This window comes from Salarias fasciatus, chromosome 1, assembly GCF_902148845.1.
Source record: "Salarias fasciatus chromosome 1, fSalaFa1.1, whole genome shotgun sequence".
In the NCBI taxonomy this organism is placed as follows: Eukaryota; Metazoa; Chordata; class Actinopteri; order Blenniiformes; family Blenniidae; genus Salarias; species Salarias fasciatus.
This window is the reverse complement of record NC_043745.1, coordinates 38,807,099-38,828,001: the sequence shown is the minus strand read 5'-3', so window position 1 is coordinate 38,828,001 and position 20,903 is coordinate 38,807,099. Positions and strand designations below refer to the sequence as shown.

The 20,903-nt window shown below is 53.6% G+C and overlaps 1 protein-coding gene across 1 annotated transcript in view; it reads left to right on the top strand.

Moving 5' to 3' along the window:
• Positions 1-18,584, top strand: part of LOC115400775 (E3 SUMO-protein ligase PIAS1-like) — a 48,811-nt gene extending 30,227 nt beyond the window's left edge. Inside the window, exons 3-13 of the mRNA XM_030108836.1 lie at positions 8,710-8,794; positions 8,892-9,030; positions 9,103-9,237; positions 9,636-9,741; positions 9,831-9,904; positions 10,092-10,252; positions 10,902-11,038; positions 11,492-11,717; positions 11,831-11,970; positions 12,899-12,939; positions 15,751-18,584. Coding sequence (XP_029964696.1) covers positions 8,710-8,794; positions 8,892-9,030; positions 9,103-9,237; positions 9,636-9,741; positions 9,831-9,904; positions 10,092-10,252; positions 10,902-11,038; positions 11,492-11,717; positions 11,831-11,970; positions 12,899-12,939; positions 15,751-16,098 — 1,592 coding nt within the window. The 3' untranslated portion in view covers positions 16,099-18,584. The remainder of the gene's footprint in view (positions 1-8,709; positions 8,795-8,891; positions 9,031-9,102; positions 9,238-9,635; positions 9,742-9,830; positions 9,905-10,091; positions 10,253-10,901; positions 11,039-11,491; positions 11,718-11,830; positions 11,971-12,898; positions 12,940-15,750) is intronic.
• Positions 18,585-20,903: the final 2,319 nt, after the last annotated feature.

The following is a 20,903-nucleotide window of genomic DNA, read 5'->3' as shown; positions in this document are numbered from 1 at the left end:
GCAAATCATCGAGTAATTAATTAATCGATAGTTGTTTCATCTTATCGATCGAGGGTGCGCCCCCCCCCCCCCCCCCCCCCCCCCCCCCCCCGTGGTGGTAAAGGTAACTCTGAACTAGTTAGCATTAGCGTTAGCATCATCGCGGCTGCAGCGTCCCTCGCCGCCTGCCCTCCGTTCTCATCCTGGATCTCATTGTGCTGCACATGCATTATACATGATCTCATCACCATTTGTGGAGGAGCGGCGCTCGCTCGCTGGTCTGATGAGCGGTTCGTTTCCCGCTCGGCGGCCCGTTACAGGAGGAGGCAGCGGCGGAGAAACCGCTGGTTAGAAAGGTTCTCCTGCTTCACCTGAAGACGAGTCAGATCTCCCGCCGCTCCGACGATCAGAGAGTTTTATGACGACTCCTCCAGGCAGGAGGCTGCCGTCGTTTGTTTACATGGCAGAGGTGCTCAAAGTCACTGACAGCGCAACTTTTTGAAAATGCCGAGTCTCCGTGGAAACAGCAGAAAGAGTAGAGAGTTATTTTATTAATCCCAAACTGGGATTATGGGATTAAGTACAACCTCTGAAAAGTTTGACTTTGACGCCTTTAAAGTTTGTTTGGAACAGAGACTGAGTGGAAAACAGCTGCTGGAAGGTAATGGACTGATTCCCTCCCTGCCTCCCTCCATCCCTCCATCCCTCCATCCATCCACCCCTCCCTCCCTCCAACCGTCCTTCCAGATTAGCAGTGTGAGTGATTCTGCTCCCTCCAGACCCCCAGCAGCTCCAGCCTCTCTCTCCAGCCTCTCTCTCTCCAGTCTCTCTCTCTCTCCAGCCTCTCTCTCCAGTCTCTGTCTCTCTCCAGCCTCTCTCTCTCCAGTCTCTCTCTCTCTCCAGCCTCTCTCTCTCCAGTCTCTCTCTCTCTCCAGCCTCTCTCTCTCCAGTCTCTCTCTCTCCAGCCTCTCTCTCCAGTCTCTCTCTCTCTCCAGCCTCTCTCTCCAGTCTCTCTCTCTCCAGTCTCTCTCTCCAGCCTCTCTCTCTCCAGTCTCTCTCTCCAGTCTCTCTCTCTCCAGCGTCTCTCTCTCTCTCTCACCCTCTCTCTCAGCCTCTCTCTCTCCAGCCTCTCTCTCTCTCGAGTCTCTCTCTACAGCCTCTCTCTCAGCCTCTCTCTCTCTCCAGTCTCTCTCAGCCTCTCTCTCTCCAGCCTCTCTCTCTCCAGCCTCTCTCTCTCACCCTCTCTCTCCAGCCTCTCTCTCTCACCCTCTCTCTCCAGCCTCTCTCTCTCAGCCTCTCTCTCTCCAGCCTCTCTCTACAGCCTCTCTCAGCCTCTCTCTCTCCAGCCTCTCTCTCTCCAGTCTCTCTCAGCCTCTCTCTCTCCAGCCTCTCTCTCTCTCTCTCTCTCGAGTCTCTCTCTACAGCCTCTCTCTCAGCCTCTCTTTCTCTCCAGTCTCTCTTGGCCTCTCTCTCTCCAGCCTCTCACTCTCCAGCCTCTCTCTCTCCAGCCTCTCTCTCTCACCCTCTCTCTCCAGCCTCTCTCTCCAGCCTCTCTCTCTCTCCAGTCTCTCTCCAGCCTCTCTCTACAGCCTATCTCTCAGCTTCTCTCTCAGCCTCTCTCTCTCCAGTCTCTCTCCAGTCTCTCTCAGCCTCTCTCTCTCCAGCCTCTCTCTCTCCAGCCTCTCTCTCTCCACCCTCTCTCTCTCTCTCTCCAGTCTCTCTCCAGTCTCTCTCAGTCTCTCTCCAGTCTCTCTCAGCCTCTCTCCAGCCTCTCTCTCCAGCCTCTCTCTCTCCAGCCTCTCTCTCCAGCCTCTCTCTCTCAGCCTCTCTCTCCAGCCTCTCTCTCTCTCAGCCTCTCTCTCCAGTCTCTCTCCAGCCTCTCTCTCCAGCCTTTCTCTCTCCAGCCTCTCTCTCCAGCCTCTCTCTCTCCAGCCTCTCTCTCCAGCCTCTCTCTCCAGCCTTTCTCTCTCCAGCCTCTCTCTCCAGCCTCTCTCTCTCTCAGCCTCTCTCTCCAGCCTCTCTCTCTCAGCCTCTCTCTCCAGCCTTTCTCTCTCCAGCCTCTCTCTCTCCAGCCTCTCTCTCTCCACCCTCTCTCTCTCTCTCCAGTCTCTCTCCAGTCTCTCTCAGTCTCTCTCCAGTCTCTCTCAGCCTCTCTCCAGCCTCTCTCTCTCCAGCCTCTCTCTCTCTCAGCCTCTCTCTCCAGCCTCTCTCTCTCTCAGCCTCTCTCTCCAGTCTCTCTCCAGCCTCTCTCTCCAGCCTCTCTCTCTCTCTCTCCAGTCTCTCTCCAGTCTCTCTCCAGCCTCTCTCACTCTCTCCAGCCTCTCTCTCTCTCAGCCTCTCTCTCCAGCCTCTCTCTCTCAGCCTCTCTCTCCAGCCTTTCTCTCTCCAGCCTCTCTCTCTCCAGCCTCTCTCTCTCTCTCCAGTCTCTCTCCAGTCTCTCTCCAGCCTCTCTCTCCAGCCTTTCTCTCTCCAGCCTCTCTCACTCTCTCAGCCTCTCTCTAGCCTCTCTCTCTCCAGCCTCTCTCTCCAGTCTCTCTCAGCCTCTCTCCAGCCTCTCTCTCTCAGCCTCTCTCTCCAGTCTCTCTCAGCCTCTCTCCAGTCTCTCTCCAGTCTCTCTCTCAGCCTCTCTCTCTCCAGCCTCTCTCTCAGCCTCTCTCTCCAGCCTCTCTCTCTCTCCAGTCTCTCTCCAGCCTCTCTCTCCAGCCTCTCTCACTCTCTCAGCCTCTCTCTAGCCTCTCTCTCAGCCTCTCTCGTGCGTTCCAGCAGCAGGAGGCGGTTTTCTCTGCAGACGGCAGCGTTCCTGCAGCCTGGCCGCCGGCTGCCTTCATGTGTGTTTGTATTGTTTTCAGCCGCTGCTCTTTCAGAACATGATGTGTTTCGGTTGATGGGAGGATGTATTTATATCGGCGAGGCGCGGGGCAGTTATGTAACCTGAGGGTGGAAACACACGCATGCTGTGTGTCGGTACGGTGTCAGTGTTCCAGAGAACCTGCAGGCTTTTCTTCAACCTCTCTGAAGCTGACACACCGGAGAGATCGGCACGCCGCTGAACTCCTCCCTGACGATCATGACTTCAGCACAGTGACGGAGACGCTACCCCGGTCACCATGGGTGTCTTCAATCGTTAGAAAACAGTCATGTTAAACTCATCCGTAATCATGGGCGGCAAACAAAGAGCTCCACCATCAGTCCTGGTCCACCAGGGTCCTGGTGGAGCGGATTAGTCCCGCCCCGCCCAGCACATCTCTGCCTGCCGATGTTTAGAATAAACTGGTGTCCGTGTTAACTTGTGACCAACAGATGTTGAAAACCGACTGAAACTTGTAGACGTTCTAGCTAACGTCGGTTTTCTACAGTCACAGTAAGTTTATGTTTTAAGTCTTTTGTGAGTCTTATTTTAACATCTGCTGTTTCCAGAAATCCGTCACTTGTTACCATGGGAACCAGTTAATCCATAACGCCGGGCAGTAGTCCGCCGGTAGTCCACCACCGAGCTCTTTCAACAACTGGCTCCATCTCTCCTCTCCAGTGTTTGTTCTCTCAAGGTTTTTATAAAAAAAAGGTTCTCAGCCACCGTCCTGTTCTTCTGCTTGTTTTTGGCTTTCCTGCTTCCTGTTTCCTGCTTCCTGTTTCCTGCTTCCTGTTTCCTCCTTCCTGTTTCCTGTTTCCTGCTTCCTGTCACATCATCACGTCACTCCGTATGAGGGAACACATGGCAGAGCCAATAGTCCCCCGTTTAATCCACTGTGAGGTTCTGTTTATGGGAGACACGGAGCGGATTATCGATCGGCGTAGACCACCTCGATCAGTCGGATCTTCAATACAATCCACTTGGAGTGAAGCGGATCCACTCGGTGTTTATATGAACCTTTCACAATCCGCCTCACCTACAGTCTGATTATGCGGTGAACATGGAAACGTGGCTACTGCCAGTGCCGCTCGCTCTGCTTTACCCTGGAATCTGGACTCCCGGACTCGCGGTGGGGCTCCAGGTCAGGATCCGGGGCCCCGGCCCGTCCCCCTACTACCGGCTCTCTGCGGCGGTTTATGGTGGCGCTGGCGGACTCGCCGCCTCATGACGGTAAATATTTGTGTCTCTGCTCTTCACGCTCTTTGTCGGGGAACCGTTGCTTCACCGTGTGCAGAGAGCGACGGACGCTCCGGAAGAGTCCGCCGGCAGCTGACGGTGCAGACAGCGAGAGACGCCCCCCTTCTGGAACGGCCGCCTGTCTTTGTGGGACCAACGTCCAGAATAAACCTTTTGTGCAGGTTTTTCATTGTTGTTTTGGAGCGACACAGAAAGGGTTCCTGTGTGTGTGTGTGTGTGTGTGTGTGTGTGTGTGTGTGTGTGTGTGTGTGTGCCTGCGGTGTACCGAACTGAGAAAAAGTAGCAAAGCCACGTTAATCAGGTCCAGCTGAGCAGAACCCAGAACATTCTCCTGAGCTGAGCTCATCCAGCCGGAGAACAGCCACAACGTTCTCCAACCGTAGACCCACCGAGAATGTTCTCCGGCTGGAGAACAACCCAGAACGTTCTCCAGCGGAGGCAGTGTACCGGGCGGCGCCCTGCGGTGGCACCGTACCGGGCAGTGTACCGGCAGTGTACCGGGCAGTGTACCGGCAGTGTACCGGACAGCGCCCTGCGGTGGCAGTGTACCGGGCAGTGTACCGGGCAGTGTACCGGGCGGCGCCATGTGGTGGCAGTGTACCGGCAGTGTACCGGCAGTGTACCGGGCAGTGTACCGGCAGTGTACCGGGCAGTGTACCGGGCAGTGTACCGGCAGTGTACCGGGCAGTGTACCGGCAGTGTACCGGGCAGTGTACCGGGCAGTGTACCGGGCAGTGTACCGGCAGTGTAGCGGGCAGTGTACCGGGCAGTGTACCGGGCAGTGTACCGGCAGTGTACCGGCAGTGTACTGGCAGTGTACCGGCAGTGTACCCGGCAGTGTACCCGGCAGTGTACCGGCAGTGTACCGGGTGTCTGACCTCCTGAACTCCTCTCCTCAGACTGAACAGTCTGACTGTGACTGAAATGAGAGATTCTCCTGGCCGGCAGTCCGAGAGGCGTTCAGGGACGCCTCGGGGCGTGGGTCGCCGGCTGTGTGGCGGTTGTGCCGGTGAAGGGCGGTTTCGTGAAGACCTCGCCGCAGCGACGCCTCACTCCTAAAGTAAAACTCGGCCGTCCTTATCTCACCCTCCGAGTGATTGAGTCGTGTTCAGGCCTGCTGGGTAAACCTTGATTTCATCCTTCTTACCTTCACGTTCACGCGTACGTGCACAGTGACGTGGTTCCTCCTGCCTGCTGCAGGACGTCAGAACCAACCGTGACGCAGGGTTCCAGATCCGCGCTGCCTGCTGCTCTTTATTCATGTTCAGACTCTAATGAGCCCATGATACCCGGCAGTCGCTGCACACCTGCTCCCAGCCTCCCTCAGTCCATCTCCTCTGGCATTAAAGAGAAGTCCAGACTTCGTGTGGTGGAGACGTGGGCTGAGCAGCGCCCTCTGTGGAGAGGGCAGGTAACTGCAGCTCATACAGGAAGCACCGGGAGACACACTTCAGTGAAAAACAGCTGAAACTGAAACTGAGCTCTTCATTTTCCAGTATGTTCTGTTATTTTTGATTTCGTTGAATCTCACTAAACCTGAAAGCAAAAATAAACTTTTACTCATAATTCAGAGACTGAAATAGTCAAAACTTCTAAGTCCTGCAAAAAAAAGTATCTGAAAAACAGTTGATAAGATCCTGTGTCTTTGATATTTAACACGAATGATGACACAAGAAAATGAAGCAGTTTAGTCAGATGAGCTGCTTGTTGAAAGTGGGAGAACCTGGAGCCAGGACCAGGAGGATCTGGACTGGGACCAGGAAGATCTGGACTGGGACCAGGACCAGGAGGATCTGGACTGGAACCAGGACCAGGAGGATCTGGACTGGGACCAGGACCAGGAGGATCTGGACTGGAACCAGGACCAGGAGGATCTGGACTGGGACCAGGACCAGGAGGATCTGGACTGGAACCAGGACCAGGAGGATCTGGACTGGAACCAGGACCAGGAGGATCTGGACTGGGACCAGGACCAGGAGGATCTGGACTGGAACCAGGACCAGGAGGATCTGGACTGGAACCAGGACCAGGAGGATCTGGACTGGGACCAGGACCAGGAGGATCTGGACTGGAACCAGGACCAGGAGGATCTGGACTGGAACCAGGACCAGGAGGATCTGGACTGGAACCAGGACCAGGAGGATCTGGACTGGGACCAGGACCAGGAGGATCTGGACTGGGACCAGGACCATGAGAACCAGGAGCTTACCTCCAGTCCTCAGTTAGAGGTCATTTAGAGGTCACGGCCATGACTGTCCAAGTCCACCACTACATTAAGACCTCGAGCAGCAGCAGAGAGACGACAAGCCTCTTCTACACACACACACACACACACACACACACACACACACACACACACACACACACACACACACAGGGTGTTGTCGGGACCGTCAGCTCAGTCCTCTCATCAGGATTTCAAACAGTCGTCCATCTTGGCAGTAATGACCCGTCTCACCACACACACCGTCTCATCTGGACAGTGTTTTTATTCAGACACACACAACCGTCTCTCTCTCTCCCTCTCTCTCTCCCTCCCTCCCTTTTCCTCTCTCTCCGTCTCTCTCTCCCTCCCTCCCTTTTCCTCTCTCTCCCTCTCTCTCTCCGTCTCTCTCTCTCTCCCTCCCTCCCTTTTCCTCTCTCTCTCTCTCTCTCTCTCTCTCTCTCTCTCTCTCTCTCTCTCTCTCTCAGTATTCCTTCTCTCTGGGCACTCGGGTTATAAATAGAAAGAGCTCTTTCTCTGTCCTCACCTGCTCTCTCTATCGCTCTCTCTCTCTCTCACACACACATTGAATATGTTTCTAGTGTAGACACACACACACACACACACACACACACACACACACACACACACACACACACACACACACACTAAAAACTAATATTTCCACATCCTAACCACAAATTACATAAAAGCTAGACTTCTCTCCTTCACCGCTGAAACGTTGAGCTTCAGTTAGCTTAGCTTAGCCTAGCGTAGCTTAGCTTAGCGTTAGCCTGGAGGTTTGGTTTGACGGTCAGACGTCGTTAATGAAGAACATCTGGCCGGCTGTTCGTGACTCACCGAGCAGAGCTCAGTACGACCGGGAGCCGGCCGCCGCCGGAGACACCTGAAGCCAGCGGGGGGGGGGGGGGGGGCCGGGATGTGGGCTTCAAAAGAACCCGGGTCCCTTTAGAACCCTTTAGAACTCACCGACAGAAGGTGAATTTCAGGGGTCAAATCAACATGTGAAGCGCCGGGTTCCAGAACAGGTTCTGGTCTCTGTCTCTAGCCTCTTCTGGACCAGACTCTGATTTTCAAATCAGTCGTCTGTTGATTTTATTTTTTTATTTTTTAAAGTTCAGCGTAAATCAGCCAATCACAGCTCCTCCTCTGTCCACACGATGCGGTCATGTGACAGGCTGGACCAATCACATTACATGTGGTTCACAGTGTTCAGTATGGAGACGACCTGCTGGAGGCTTCAGGACGCTGTGGGGGACGCTACTTTAGCTCCGCCCATTTTTATATACAACCAATGGTTGTGACACAGTCCCAGCGCAGTTTGTTCGTACTTTGACCAGTTTCTGGTGGACCGGAACCAGTCTGTGGTGGACCGGGACCAGTCTCTGGTGGACCGGGACCAGTCTCTGGTGGACCGGGACCAGTCTGTGGTGGACCGGGACCAGTCTGTGGTGGACCGGGACCAGTCTCTGGTGGACCGGGACCAGTCTGTGGTGGACCGGGACCAGTCTGTGGTGGACCGGGACCAGTCTGTGGTGGACCGGGACCAGTCTCTGGTGGACCGGGACCAGTCTCTGGTGGACCGGGACCAGTCTGTGGTGGACCGGGACCAGTCTCTGGTGGACCGGGACCAGTCTGTGGTGGACCGGGACCAGTCTGTGGTGGACCGGGACCAGTCTCTGGTGGACCGGGACCAGTCTGTGGTGGACCGGGACCAGTCTGTGGTCTCCCAGGGTTCGGGACAGCGGAGCTCAGAGCCACGAAGATCCAGCTTTTTGAAAATAAGTCCCAAAGTGGAGCTTTTTGAAATGCTTCAACTCCGTCTCCATGGAAACAACAACACTTTTCTGAAATAGGGGGCGGAGAGTGACCACCTGAAAATAAGGTGGTTGTTAGTTGGATTCCTGTTTCTCCCTGTCCCTTGTCGACGTGTCCTTGAGCAAGGCGCTGAACCCCAGGATCCCCCGCGGACGGACGCACCGCCTTGCGTCGCAGCTGCTTCCACTGGTGTGTGAATGTGTGTGTGAATGGGTGAATGTGTGTCAGGCGCTTCGCGCTCTGCTGGAGAGGTGTGAAATCTGGTCCTGCTCCCAGTCCAGATCCTCCTGGTCACGCTTTTTTTGTCAATTTTCAAAACGTCGCTATTTAAAGTTGAAAATTTCCTTAAATGTAACCGGGGCCACTCCCCCTCTGGTGAGGAAGCCACGCCCCCTCTGGCGAGGAAGCCACGCCCCCTCTAATGAGGAGGGACTATAAATAGAGCGTCTTCCCCTCGGTGTGAGCCCAGCAGCTCCTCCAGAAACCGCATTCCACCGTGCTGTGATCCCGCCAGAAGTAACCGATTGTCTGTCTGCCCCCCCCCCCCCCCCGCCCTCTGCCCCCCCCCCCCCCCCCACAGCGTCCGACAGCAGCCAGAGATTTCAGGAGACGTGTTTTGCGTTTGCCTTGACGCCGCAGCAGGTCCAGCAGATCAGCAGCTCCATGTAAGACCCCGTCCCCCCCGTCCCCCCCTGGTGTCCACACACGTGGAGACGAGCTGTCTGTCTCTCTGTCCCCCCACCCTACCCCACCCCCCACCAGGGACATCTCCGGGAACAAGTGCGACTTCTCGGTTCAGGTCCAGCTGCGGTTCTGCCTGTCGGAGACCAGCTGTCCTCAGGAAGACCACTTCCCCCCCAATCTGTGTGTGAAGGTCAACGGGAAGCCGTGCAACCTGCCGGTGAGGGTCTCACACACACTCTCTCTCTCTCTCTCTCTCTCACACACTCTCTAACCTCCTCTCTCGTTCCAGGGTTATCTCCCTCCAACCAAAAACGGCGTGGAGCCCAAGCGGCCGAGCCGGCCCATCAACATTACCTCACTGGTCCGACTGTCCACCACCGTCCCCAACACCATCGTGGTGTCCTGGACCGCCGAGATCGGACGGGTGAGGACCCTCAATCCCCCACAATCCCCTGCAGCGTCTCAGACCCAGCGTCAGCCTTTGACCCAAGAGCCCAAAGGCCTAAAGAAACACTGAACGCTCTGGGAAGGAGAGATACCAGCAGTTTAACCAGCAGTTTAACCAGCAACTTAACCAGCTGGTTAACCAGCAACTTAACCAGCAACTTAACCAGCTGGTTAACCAACAACTTAACCAGAAGCCTAACCAGCAACTTAACCAGCAACTTAACCAGCAGTTTAATTAGAAACTTAACCAGGAACTTAACCAGGAACTTAAGTTGGAACGATGTTGATCAGTAGTTTCACTGCTCAGTGCATGAGGAGGATTTTACCCCCTGGTTGTGTGTGTGTGTGTGTGTGTGTGTGTGTGTGTGTGTCCAGAGCTACTCCATGGCGGTGTACCTGGTCAAGCAGCAGTCGTCCACAGTTCTCCTGCAGAGACTTCGAGCTAAAGGCATCAGGAACCCCGACCACTCCAGAGCGCTCAGTAAGCCCCGCCCCCTGCCACCAGCTGCGTGTGTGTGTGTGTGTGTGTGTGTGTGTGTCCTAACTGTGTCTTCTGTTGTCGCTCCGCAGTCAAAGAGAAGCTGACAGCAGACCCAGACAGTGAGATCGCCACAACCAGCCTGCGGGTGTCGCTGCTCTGCCCGGTACACACACACACACACACACACACACACACACACACACACACACACACACACACACACACACACACGTCAAACTGCCTTCATGCTCTGCCTGCTTCATGTGGGTTTCAGCATATGTGTTCATCATATACACCTCCGTCTGTGCGTGCGTGTGTGTGTGTGTGTGTGTGTGTGTGTGTGTGCGCAGCTGGGGAAGATGCGGCTGACGATCCCCTGCCGGGCGCTCACCTGCTCCCACCTGCAGTGTTTCGATGCCACACTTTACATCCAGATGAACGAGAAGAAGCCGACCTGGGTCTGTCCGGTCTGCGACAAGAAGGCTCCGTACGAGCACCTCATCATCGACGGGTGAGTCCGGCCCCGAGCCCCAGACCCCCCCAGATCCCCCTGGACCCTCCTGACCCCCCCGGACCCCCCCGGACCCCCCTGGGCCTCTGACGACTCCCCTCTGCCCTCCTGCTCCATCAGCTGGTTTTGTTCTCTCATGGAAGCTGCCTGTCATTCCTCCTCTGTCCACCGGGTGGCAGTGTTGACTGACTTCAGCCACTGAAAGCACAGCGTTCCTCTGTGTTCCTGTGGAGATGTGGGGAAAACAGCTCATCGCACTCATAGGTGTCGACATAAGGCCCGTGGGCCGACACCGGCCGCCATGAGGCAGAAATCAGGCCACACAAACAAACAAACCACCAATCAAATGGAGAAGGAGAGACCCGACCAACACGACACTGAAAAACACCCACAATGCAACAGATGGTAGAAGTGTTTTGGGACATTCGTTTGGATTTACCACCTCAAGGTTTTCTTCAAATTGGCTTCCTGTTCAGATCCGAACCATTTTCAGTCTGATGGGAACGAGCGACCGTTTCATTACAGTCATGGATGATGACTGTGTGTGTGTGTGTGTGTGTGTGTGTGTGTGTGTGTGTGTGTGTGTGTGTGTGTGTGTGTGTGTGTGTGTGTGTGTGTGTGTGTGTGTGTGTGTGTGTGTGTCTCTCAGGCTGTTCGTAGAGATCCTCAACAGCTGTCTGGACTGCGATGAGATCCAGTTCAAAGAGGACGGGAACTGGTCGCCCATGAGGTCCAAGAAGGAGGTGCAGGAGGTGTCGTCTGCCGCGTACAACAACGGGCTGGACGGTGAGGGCTGCACGTGTGTGTGGGTGGGTGTGCGTGTGCGTGTGTGTGCTTCAGGAGGAGGAGGGGGACCATGCTCCCCCCTCCTTGTTTATGCTGTTGCCAGATTCAATCAGCTGAGGCATCAGTCAGTAAACGGCCCGTCGCCGTGGTAACAGACACCCGGTTTATCAGCTCGTCTCCCTGTTTTAACACTCGCACCAGGAACATGTAAAACCCCCCACAACCACCAGGGGGCGTATTTTCTCAAACACTGCACTGAAGCCAATGAGGACTCGGAAAACCAGTGGGCTCAAACATCTGGTTCAGGGACCTGCTCCAGGCCACCAACACCTTCCTCCTCTGACATCAGATTATAGAGCCTCTTCCTCCTCTAAAGTTGGGATTATGGAGCATCTTCCTCCTGAGGGGACCCTGTTGCTGTGGCTCAGTGTGCGATGTCCTCGCTGTCCTCAGGTTCGTGTCGGACGCCGTCCGGCTCGGAGCAGTGCAGCTCGTCGTCGTCTCACGGCGGAGGAGCCAGCAGCAGTAAGAAGGTGGAGGTGATCGACCTGACGCTGGACAGCTCCTCGGACGAGGAGGAGCTGGACTCCCCGCCTCCCCCGCCTCCCCCGCCGCCTCCCCCCGTCAAGAGGGCGTGTCCGTCTCTGTCCCCGACGTCGCCGCCCGTCATCAACAAAGGGTGGGTGGGGCCGGCAGTGTGGTCCAGTGCTGCCCCCTGGTGTTTTCACCCCCCCCTCCTGACTGAAACCGGCGGGCCACTGCTGAGGTTCTTCCCGTCTGCTTCTTCTTCAGGGTGTTGAACCTTCACCACCAGGCGTCCCCCGTGAGCCGGACCCCCAGCATGCCCGCCATGGACACCAGCTACATCCCCCCCGTGCCCCCCCTCATCCAGGACTACAGACCCTACTACCACACGCCCAATGACCTGTCAGGTAAGCCCCGCCCCCTCCCACTCTGTGCTCAGCCTAGAACCAATCAGGAGCGCTTTAACTCACCGCCGTGGTTCATCATCGACTCTGAGAACATCTGAAGTATTTAATACGACTTTAATGACAAGTTCTCTGAAGTGGTTGGTTGGTTGGTTGGTTGATTGATTGGTTGGTTGGTTAGCTGGTTGGCTGGTTGAATGATTGGTTGGTTGGTTGGTTGGTTGGTTGGTTGGTTGGTTGGTCGGTTGATTGAATAATTGGTTGGTTGGTTGGTTCTTTGTTCGTTTGGTTGGTTGGTTGCTTGCTTGCTTCTTTGGTTGGTTAATTATTTGTTTGTTTGGATGGATGGTTGGTTGGTTCTTTGATTGGTTGGTTGGATGGTTGGTTGGTTAGTTGGTTGGCTGGTTGAATGATTGGTTGGTTGGTTGGTTGGTTGGTTGGTCGGTTGATTGAATAATTGGTTGGTCGGTTGGTTGAATAATTGGTTGGTTGGTTGGTTGGTTGGTTGGTTGTTTGAATGATTAGTTAGTTGACTGGTTGGTTGGTTGGTTGGTTGAGTGGTTAGTTGGGTGGTTGGTTGGGTGGTTGAATGACTGGTTGGTTGGTTGGTTGAGTGGTTGGTTGGGTGGTTGAATGATTGGTTGGTTGGTTGATTGGTTGAATGATTGGTTGGTTGGTTGGTTGGTTGAGTGGTTAGTTGGGTGGTTGGTTGGTTGGTTGGTTGAGTGGTTAGTTGGGTGGTTGGTTGGGTGGTTGAATGACTGGTTGGTTGGTTGGTTGAGTGGTTGGTTGGGTGGTTGAATGATTGGTTGGTTGGTTGATTGGTTGAATGATTGGTTGGTTGGTTGGTTACTTGGTTAGTTTGTTGGTTGTAGGTGGATTGTCTTCAATTCTTCATCCTGATCCGTTACTTCTTCTTCTTCCTCTCCAGAGTTGAACTTCTTCTCTTTCCTTCAAGGAGACAATCATCAGGTACGTTCGTCTGATCGACCTGCAGAGCATTTCTGACGAGCTGATATCGTCTACTTTCACCTGAAGACTCAAACCAGCTCCAGTGGTGATGGCTCTGCTAATGCTAATGCTAACACCGTAATGACGTAGTGGTCATTTCCAGAGTGTGACTCTTTGTGAGGATTGTTTCCACGATGACGTCTCAGAATCTGTTAGAGTAAGACTCAAACACCCGACTCAGAACTCTGCTTTGGAGCTGTTTCATGCTGGTGGTAGTTTAAGTGGAGCTGAAGCTCCTGGATTCCACAGTGGAGTCAGGTGGAGATCTGAAACATGCTGGAAAGTTGCTGGAAAACACACATGCACATGGACAACATGCAGACTCAAACCGGGGATCTTCTGCGGGGGCTGCTGTCTGAGCACGGCGAGGAAGAAGCAAGAAAACACACGAAAATCAACCTTTAGTTTGTGACGACAGCGCTCAAAGTGAACCCAGATGTGTGTTTTCACATCTGGTGAACTTCAGCTGCAGTCAGACTGGAAAACAGCTGAGAACACACACACACACACACACACACACACACACACACACACACACACACACACACACTCCCTCTCGGGGACTTCATGATTTCCACACGGTTAGATTTTCAGAAGGCGTCCTGATCGGGAGAGCCCAGCAGAGTGAAGCTCGCTGTTTTTTTTCTGGATTTCCTGCTGAAGCCGCTCCTGTCTGATGCCTTGAAAGGGAGAAGTCAGTGTTTGGGATGGGGTTGCCATGGAAACGGGAACTAAATGTGTCGTTTGAGAATCTTCTGGGGTGTTTTCGGGATGATTTCAGATCAATGCGTCGTTCCTCCGTGGCAGTGAGTCGTTCTTCTTCGCTTGCTGCAGCCAGCAAATGAGGAAGTGGAGGAAATGGAAAAAAAAAACACTTCTTCCAGGTGTATCAGCGCGTCACAACGCACACAGTACAAAAACTTCTTCACAGGATTGACCACAACTGATAAAGATATTCAAACAGTGGCTTGTATCCACATGACGGAAGCTCAGAAGTATCGAATGACGGAAAATAAAAACCAGACAAGGCCTGCAGCAGCAGTCAACCGTTCTGGGAATGTTGACGTCTGTATCCATGGTAACAATGGTAACAATATGTTCACACATGCTGGAATTCCAACACCATCTTAGAATCTCCTGATCTCGCCAATGCTGTTCCTTTGCTGCTGTAGACACAAAGCCCCGGACCGTTCTGGTAGCCCCGGACCAACCTGGTAGCCCCGGACTGATCTGGTAGCCCTGGACCATTCTGGTTGCCCAGGATTGATCTGGTAGCTCCAGACCAATCCGGTAGCCCTGTACCGATCTGATAGCCCTGGATGGATCTGGCAGCCCTGGAGCGATCTGGTAGTTCCGGACATATTTGGTAGCCCCGAACAGATCTGGTAGACCTGGACGGATCTGGTAGCCCTGAATCGACCTGGTATCCCCAGACAGATCTGATAGCCCCGGACTGTTGTGGTCGCCCAGGATCGATCTGGTAGCCCCAGACCGATCTGGTAGCCCAAGACAGATCTGGTAGACCTGGTCCATTCTGGTTGCCCAGGATCGATCTGGTAGCCCTGGACGGATCTGGCAGCCCTGGACCAATCTGGTAGCTCCGGACCGATCTGGAAGCCCCGGACCGATCTGGTAGCCCTGGACCGATCTGGAAGCCCCAGACCGATCTGGTAGCTCCGGACAGATTTGGTAGCCCCCGACCGATTTGGTAGCCATGGACCAATCTGGTAGCCCTGAACCGACCTGGTATCCCCGGACCGTTCTGGTAGCCCCGGACCGATCTGGTAGCCCAAGACAGATCTGGTAGCCCTGGTCCATTCTGGTTGCCCAGAACCAATCTGGTAGCCCTGGACCAATCTGGTAGCTCCGGACCGATCTGGAAGCCCCGGACCGATCTGGTAGCCCTGGACCGATCTGGAAGCCCCGGACCGATCTGGTAGCTCCAGACCGACCTGGTAGCCCCGGACAGATCTGGTAGCCCTGGACCGATCTGGAAGCCCCGGACCGATCTGGTAGCCCTGGACCGATCTGGTAGCCCCTGACCGATCTGGTAGCCCCGGACCGATCTCGTAGCTCCAGACCGATCTGGTAGCCCCAGACCGATCTGGTAGCTCGGGACCGATCTGGTAGCTCCGGACCGATCTGGTAGCTCCGGACCGATCTGGTAGCCCTGGACCGATCTGGTAGCCCCAGACCGATCTGGTAGCCCCGGACCGATCTGGTAGCCCCAGACCGATCTGGTAGCCCAAGACAGATCTGGTAGCCCTGGTCCATTCTGGTTGCCCAGGACCGATCTGGTAGCCCTGGACCAATCTGGTAGCTCCGGACCGATCTGGAAGCCCCGGACCGATCTGGTAGCCCTGGACCGATCTGGTAGCCCCGGACCGATCTGGTAGCCCCGGACCGATCTGGTAGCCCCAGACCGATCTGGTAGCCCCGGACCGATCTAGTAGCCCCGGACCGATCTGGTAGCCATGAACCGATCTGGTAGCTACACTGGGTTCCGCAACATGACACATATGAGACCCGCGGACGGTTCTGGAGCAAGACTGCTGTTTACGACGCAAAACATTCATTGGAATCAGGGGTGACACAGATGATGTGTCCGAGTGACGACTCGGTGAGACTCACAGTGCTCTTTCTCTCGCCCCGCTGGTCACTTTCAGCTTTTTTTGTTTGAATTGTCTAGATTTAGTGGAAGAAAACTTTAACTGCCGTTTGTCCCCTCTCTGACCCCGCCCCTCCCCTCTGACCCCGCCCCCTCCTCCTCAGCATTACAACATGGTCATGGCAGCGGCGGCCGCCGCCTCGGCCTCAGACGACCACGAGCTGCTGCTGAACCGCTTCCTGCCGTACAGCGCCTCGTCCTCGGCCTCCCAGCTTTTCCTGGACCAGTCGGCGGCGTCCTCGGGCGCCTCGCTCGCCATGCCCACCAACGGCACCGCCAACCCAGGCAGCGGCAGCAGCAGCCTGCGCGACTCGCACTCCGCCCACTCCACACACTCCACACACTCCTCGCACACACTCCCCGGGGCGGCGGCCGGCCGCGGCGGCTCCGAGGCGGCGGCAGTGGCGGCGGCCATCTACGGCGGGATCCCCGACGTCATCTCGTTGGACTGACCCGAGGTGGGCGGAGCCTGCGCTCTGACATGCGCTGACCCCTGACCTTTGACCCCCAGGGACGGTACCCTGACTTCGAAACCCGCCCAGCATGTGAACCCTCAGTCCTGCTGTCCCGGTCCTGGTCCTGGTCCCGGTCCTGGTCCCGGTCCAGTACCACACTGGCACACAGCGAAGTTGCTACCTGAGCAGAAGGAGCGGCGCCGAGAACAGAGAACAAAATCTATTTTCTCTTTTACTTTTCTAAACAGGACGATTGGTCGACTCGTCTCGCTCGCCCTGGACGCTTCTCAGTCTCTCTCTCTCTCTCTCTCTCTCTCTCTCTCTCTCTCTCTCTCCTGATTCATTCCTTTTTGATTGGCAGTTTCTTCATGTGCTTTTAATTTTATTTCGCTCTTAAGTTATGTACGATATTTAAACTGTTTTAAATATATAATATATAAATATATGCATTCCCTTTGACCTTCAGGTTCACGCTGCAGTGCAGAGGGCGTGCGAGGGCGAGCCCCACGTTAGCATCTTCAATGCTAAGTGTCCTTTAGTTCAGACATTTCCTCCAGCTCGCTCACCAAACACCCGGTTTGTTCCCCACGCTCCTCTCGACGCTCTGGTTCCGCCGCCGGGATCCTGGCGTCCGTCGAGGATCTGAACTCCTCTAAAAGTCTGGTTCGGATTCTGGTCTCGCTCGGGCCTTGTTTCCACGGCAACGATTCCAAGTGAAGAAACTACACCCGTGGCTGTGTTTTGAGCTTCGGTTTGCACGGCGGCGGCGCTCGGAGCCACTGGAAACGCCGTTTGTGGAACTTCTTGGAAATGCTCGGGCTCTGTTACCATGGAAACGGGCAGAAACAACAGTGTCTGAAACGTTGCTGCTGGATCCACGGCCCACGTAAATAGCTGCTCTGCACATGCAGGGACAGTGGTCTGTCTCGTTCCAGTCCAGATCCTCCTGGCCCTGGTTCCAGTCCAGATCCTCCTGGTCCTGGTTCCAGTCCAGATCCTCCTGGTCCTGGTTCCAGTCCAGATCCTCCTGGTCCTGGTAGTTTTAGAGCTGACAGTGTTGTGTCCACATGATCGTCCAGGTTCTCCATTGTTAAAGTTTATGGTGTTTTCTTCTCTCTGGCTTCATGAGGAAACCCAGCAGCACCACCTAGTGGTCCACCATGGAGACTCCCTGGTGTGGTTTTGCAGTGCGGTTGCACGGCTTTCTGGGAAACGCTGAGCGTTTCCTCTAGAATCGTTCTGGAATCTGAGGATCGGTCAACACTCATGAAGTTCGTCCGTCGCCTCCGGAGGCTCAGCAGTGTCTGGAAACGTCTCTCTTGAGACGTGGTCCGGTTGTCCTGCGGGGACATCTCGTCCTCCCTCGTGTGTCGGAACAGTCCTGGTTCCACGTCCAGCTGAGAGGTTGAAGAACCAGATCCGTCCTTCTGTGGGCCTGTTTCTGCTTCCTGTTGGGATGCAGTGACACCTGCTGGTCAGTCATGGTACTTCCTGATGCGTTGTGATCGGTTCTGCCGTTTGGTTCTCCGTCCTCAGGACCGGGTTGGTTCAAGTGAAAACCTGGTTCTTGGTTTCTGTTCCAGAAGAGTTTCCTGTTTATATGGAAGTGGAAAAAAAAAACAAAACAAAACACTGAAAAACAGTGTGATTAGCATGTCAGGATGCGAGTTAGAACCGAAACACACACACACACACACACACACACACACACACACACACTCACTCTGGGAGAACAGGGACGGACCGCCTCTTGGCCACAGAGCCCCAGTGTTTCACAACGTTCCACGTTGGGAACTGTTTTAAAAAAGTTGTGTTTTCAGTATCTCTGAGCGCCGTTGCCATGGAAACAGACTGTGGATACTTGAAATCGTTGTCGTGTGAGCGAGGCCTCGAGTTCCTGAAGGAGCAGATTGATGAAGGTCTGGGTTCTTTCGCGCCTTCACTTCCTTTACGTCTCGTTTGAAATCAGAAAGACATCAGGGTTTCCTCAGTCCGCCTGACGGCCCCCGAGCCAGGCAGCAGGTGAGGTTTGAATCCTGTGAGGTGTTTCAGGCCTGCAGGGTCTGGTGGGGGGGGGGGGGGCTCTGATCCAGCAGAAGGACCGGACCGGACCGGCCGGCCTCCGCTCTGCTCACTGCTGAAACTCAAAAAGGGAAAATGTGTAAATTGTGTTTGAACGTGAGCGTTCACGTCCGTGTGTCTGCGTCTGCGCGCCGAGCGAGAGAATAAAGTTATTTATATATTTTTTAGAAAAGGAAAGTGTACTATAAATTAAAGAAAAAAAACAAAGAAGCCTTGACTGTGGCCAATGAGGAGGTCTGAGATCTGCACTCACTGCCTTAAACACTCCCGGTCCGAGGAGCGACGGTGTACAGCAGGCCGAGTGGAGAGTATTTATTACCTGCATCGGAAGACATTGTTTACTTCTTGAATGTTTCCTGTTTATGTAGAAAAGTTTAGATGTAATAAAATGCATTCTGCTACTCGCCTGCGTCTTTTCTCAGCAGAGGGGGCGGGGCCAGAAGGGGGGGGGCTCTGTGGGGGCGGGGCCAGAACAGGTGAGCCCTGCAGGGGGGGCGGAGCCAGCACACAGGTAAGCTTCACGAGGTCACACCTCCAGCATGTCTCACTGGTCCAGTTTACATTTCAGTAAGATTAAAAACAGTTGTTCGGTGTTAACTGGTGACCCACAGATGTTGAAAACCGACTGAAACTTGTAGACGTTCTAGTGAACGTCGGTTTTCTACAGTTACAGTAAATGTATGTGTTTAGAGTCTTTTGTGAGTCGTATTTTAACATCATGTGTTTACAGAAATCCATCACTCATTACCATGGGAACCAGTTAATCCATAACATCAGGCGGCGGTCCGCCGGTGGTCCACCACCGAGCTCTTTCAACCACTGGCTCCGTCTCTCCTCTCCAGTGTTTTTATTGAAAAGTGTTTCTCAGCCACCGTCCAGTTCTTCTGCTTGTTTTAGACTTTCCTGCTTCCTGTTTCCTGCCCGAGTGAAGCGGATCCACTCTGAGTTACAGAGGTCAGAGGTCACCGCTGCACCTCTCTTCTTCTCCTGTAGGCCGCTGGGTCTTCCTCGTCATTCTTTCACGGTGTCTAAAGCGTCTCTCTGGAGGGAAACTTTAGTTTCCAAAAGGTGAAATTAACAAGAAATTTACTATTAAATAGCTTTGAAGAAACATTCCCTGTAAACAATCTGTCCTGCATCAACAATGTCGAGGTGTTTTCTGTCAGAGAGGTGTGGGCGGGGCGAGCCCGTCACGACTACCGGGTTCCAGAGCCAATGAGATGTTTTTTTTAATTACAGTTTTTTACAATTGCTTAAACACGATTTTGAAAACAGGACTCGGAATTTCTAAACACTACACACAATTAGCACAACAACACACACAATATGGAAAACACTTCACATCCTGTGCAAAATGAAACACTGTTGTAAAAACTATACACACCTTTATAAAAACCACACTATATTACTGTATGAAACACACACATTTCATCAGGCTGAGTTCTGTTTGAACCAGTCACACACTGCAGTGTTTCACTCAGAACACTTTTGGCATTTCTCCCTCTGGACCTCTCAGTGAATACATCACTGTAGTGAAGTACTCAGAGAAAGTACAAATACACAACATAGTAAATTCAAACATCACAAGATCAATGCTGCAGACTTTTGAAAATGTTTTAATTTTTTTCATATAACCTCATTCAGTCAACAGAGACAATCACAAGAAAACCTCCCAACACTGTAAACCCACAAAACAGACAAATGAAAATACTGCACTACCAGTACAGGTTAAGAATATGTAAAGAAAATAAGAAAAACAAAAGAAATATGAGTAAAATGAATGAAATACTAAACATCTCTTGGCCTAGCTGGATCTGTTCGGAGAATTTCGTCTACATCTCAGACAATATCTTTGTTGGAAAGACAATGAGGGACGAACCGTCCTGAATGACGGGTCCTTCCTCGCACAGCTGCAGCGTCAGTTTGGTCACGAGCCTGAATGAGGGCGTCTGAGTCTGGGGCCGGAGATCATAAAGTTTCCACTGCTATGCCCAGAAAGATTCTTGGATGGGGTTTAGAAATGGAGAGTATGGAGGAAGGTCCAGGACTGTAACAGTGGATGGTGCTGAAACCAGTGGTGGACCAGAGCGCAGTGGAGGAGCGACACGTCGTCCCAGAGGACCATGTAGGATCTGGTGCGTTTGGTTATTTCCTGGGAGGAGGCTGAGCAGTCTGTCCAAACATCCGATCATTTGATCTGTGTTGTAAGGGCCCGTATTGGCCTGACGGTGGAGGACCCCATTCAGGGAAAATGGCTGCGCAAAGGGTGACGTTACCCCACGTTGCCCTGGGACATTACTGTAACTATCGCCCTGTGGCCAATGATGTCTCTCACCTGTTGCATTTTCATAGAGCTCCAACCTGATTGGTGTGTCTACAGTAAAGCAGTCCTGTGTTTTCACACCTGATGCGGGTGTTTAACCAAACGGCTCATGGCTGTGGTCATTTGTCCATCAGTGCTGTGGAACTTCAAGGAAGTGACATCTGGATATACGTCTGTGTCTGATGTATACAAGTGTGTTTAGTGTCTTGCAAATGACTGTGTGTTTGTTACGCATAAAGTGTGAGGCTGACTTTGTGTTTATAGTGGTGAAAATCTGGTCCTGAGTTTTGCTCCGTCAGTGTGGTGTTGATAGGTACGTGAGTCTTTTGTTTTTCGTGTTTATGTAATCATAGAAAACTAAGATTATAGAATACAAACAGTACAAACAAACATCAAA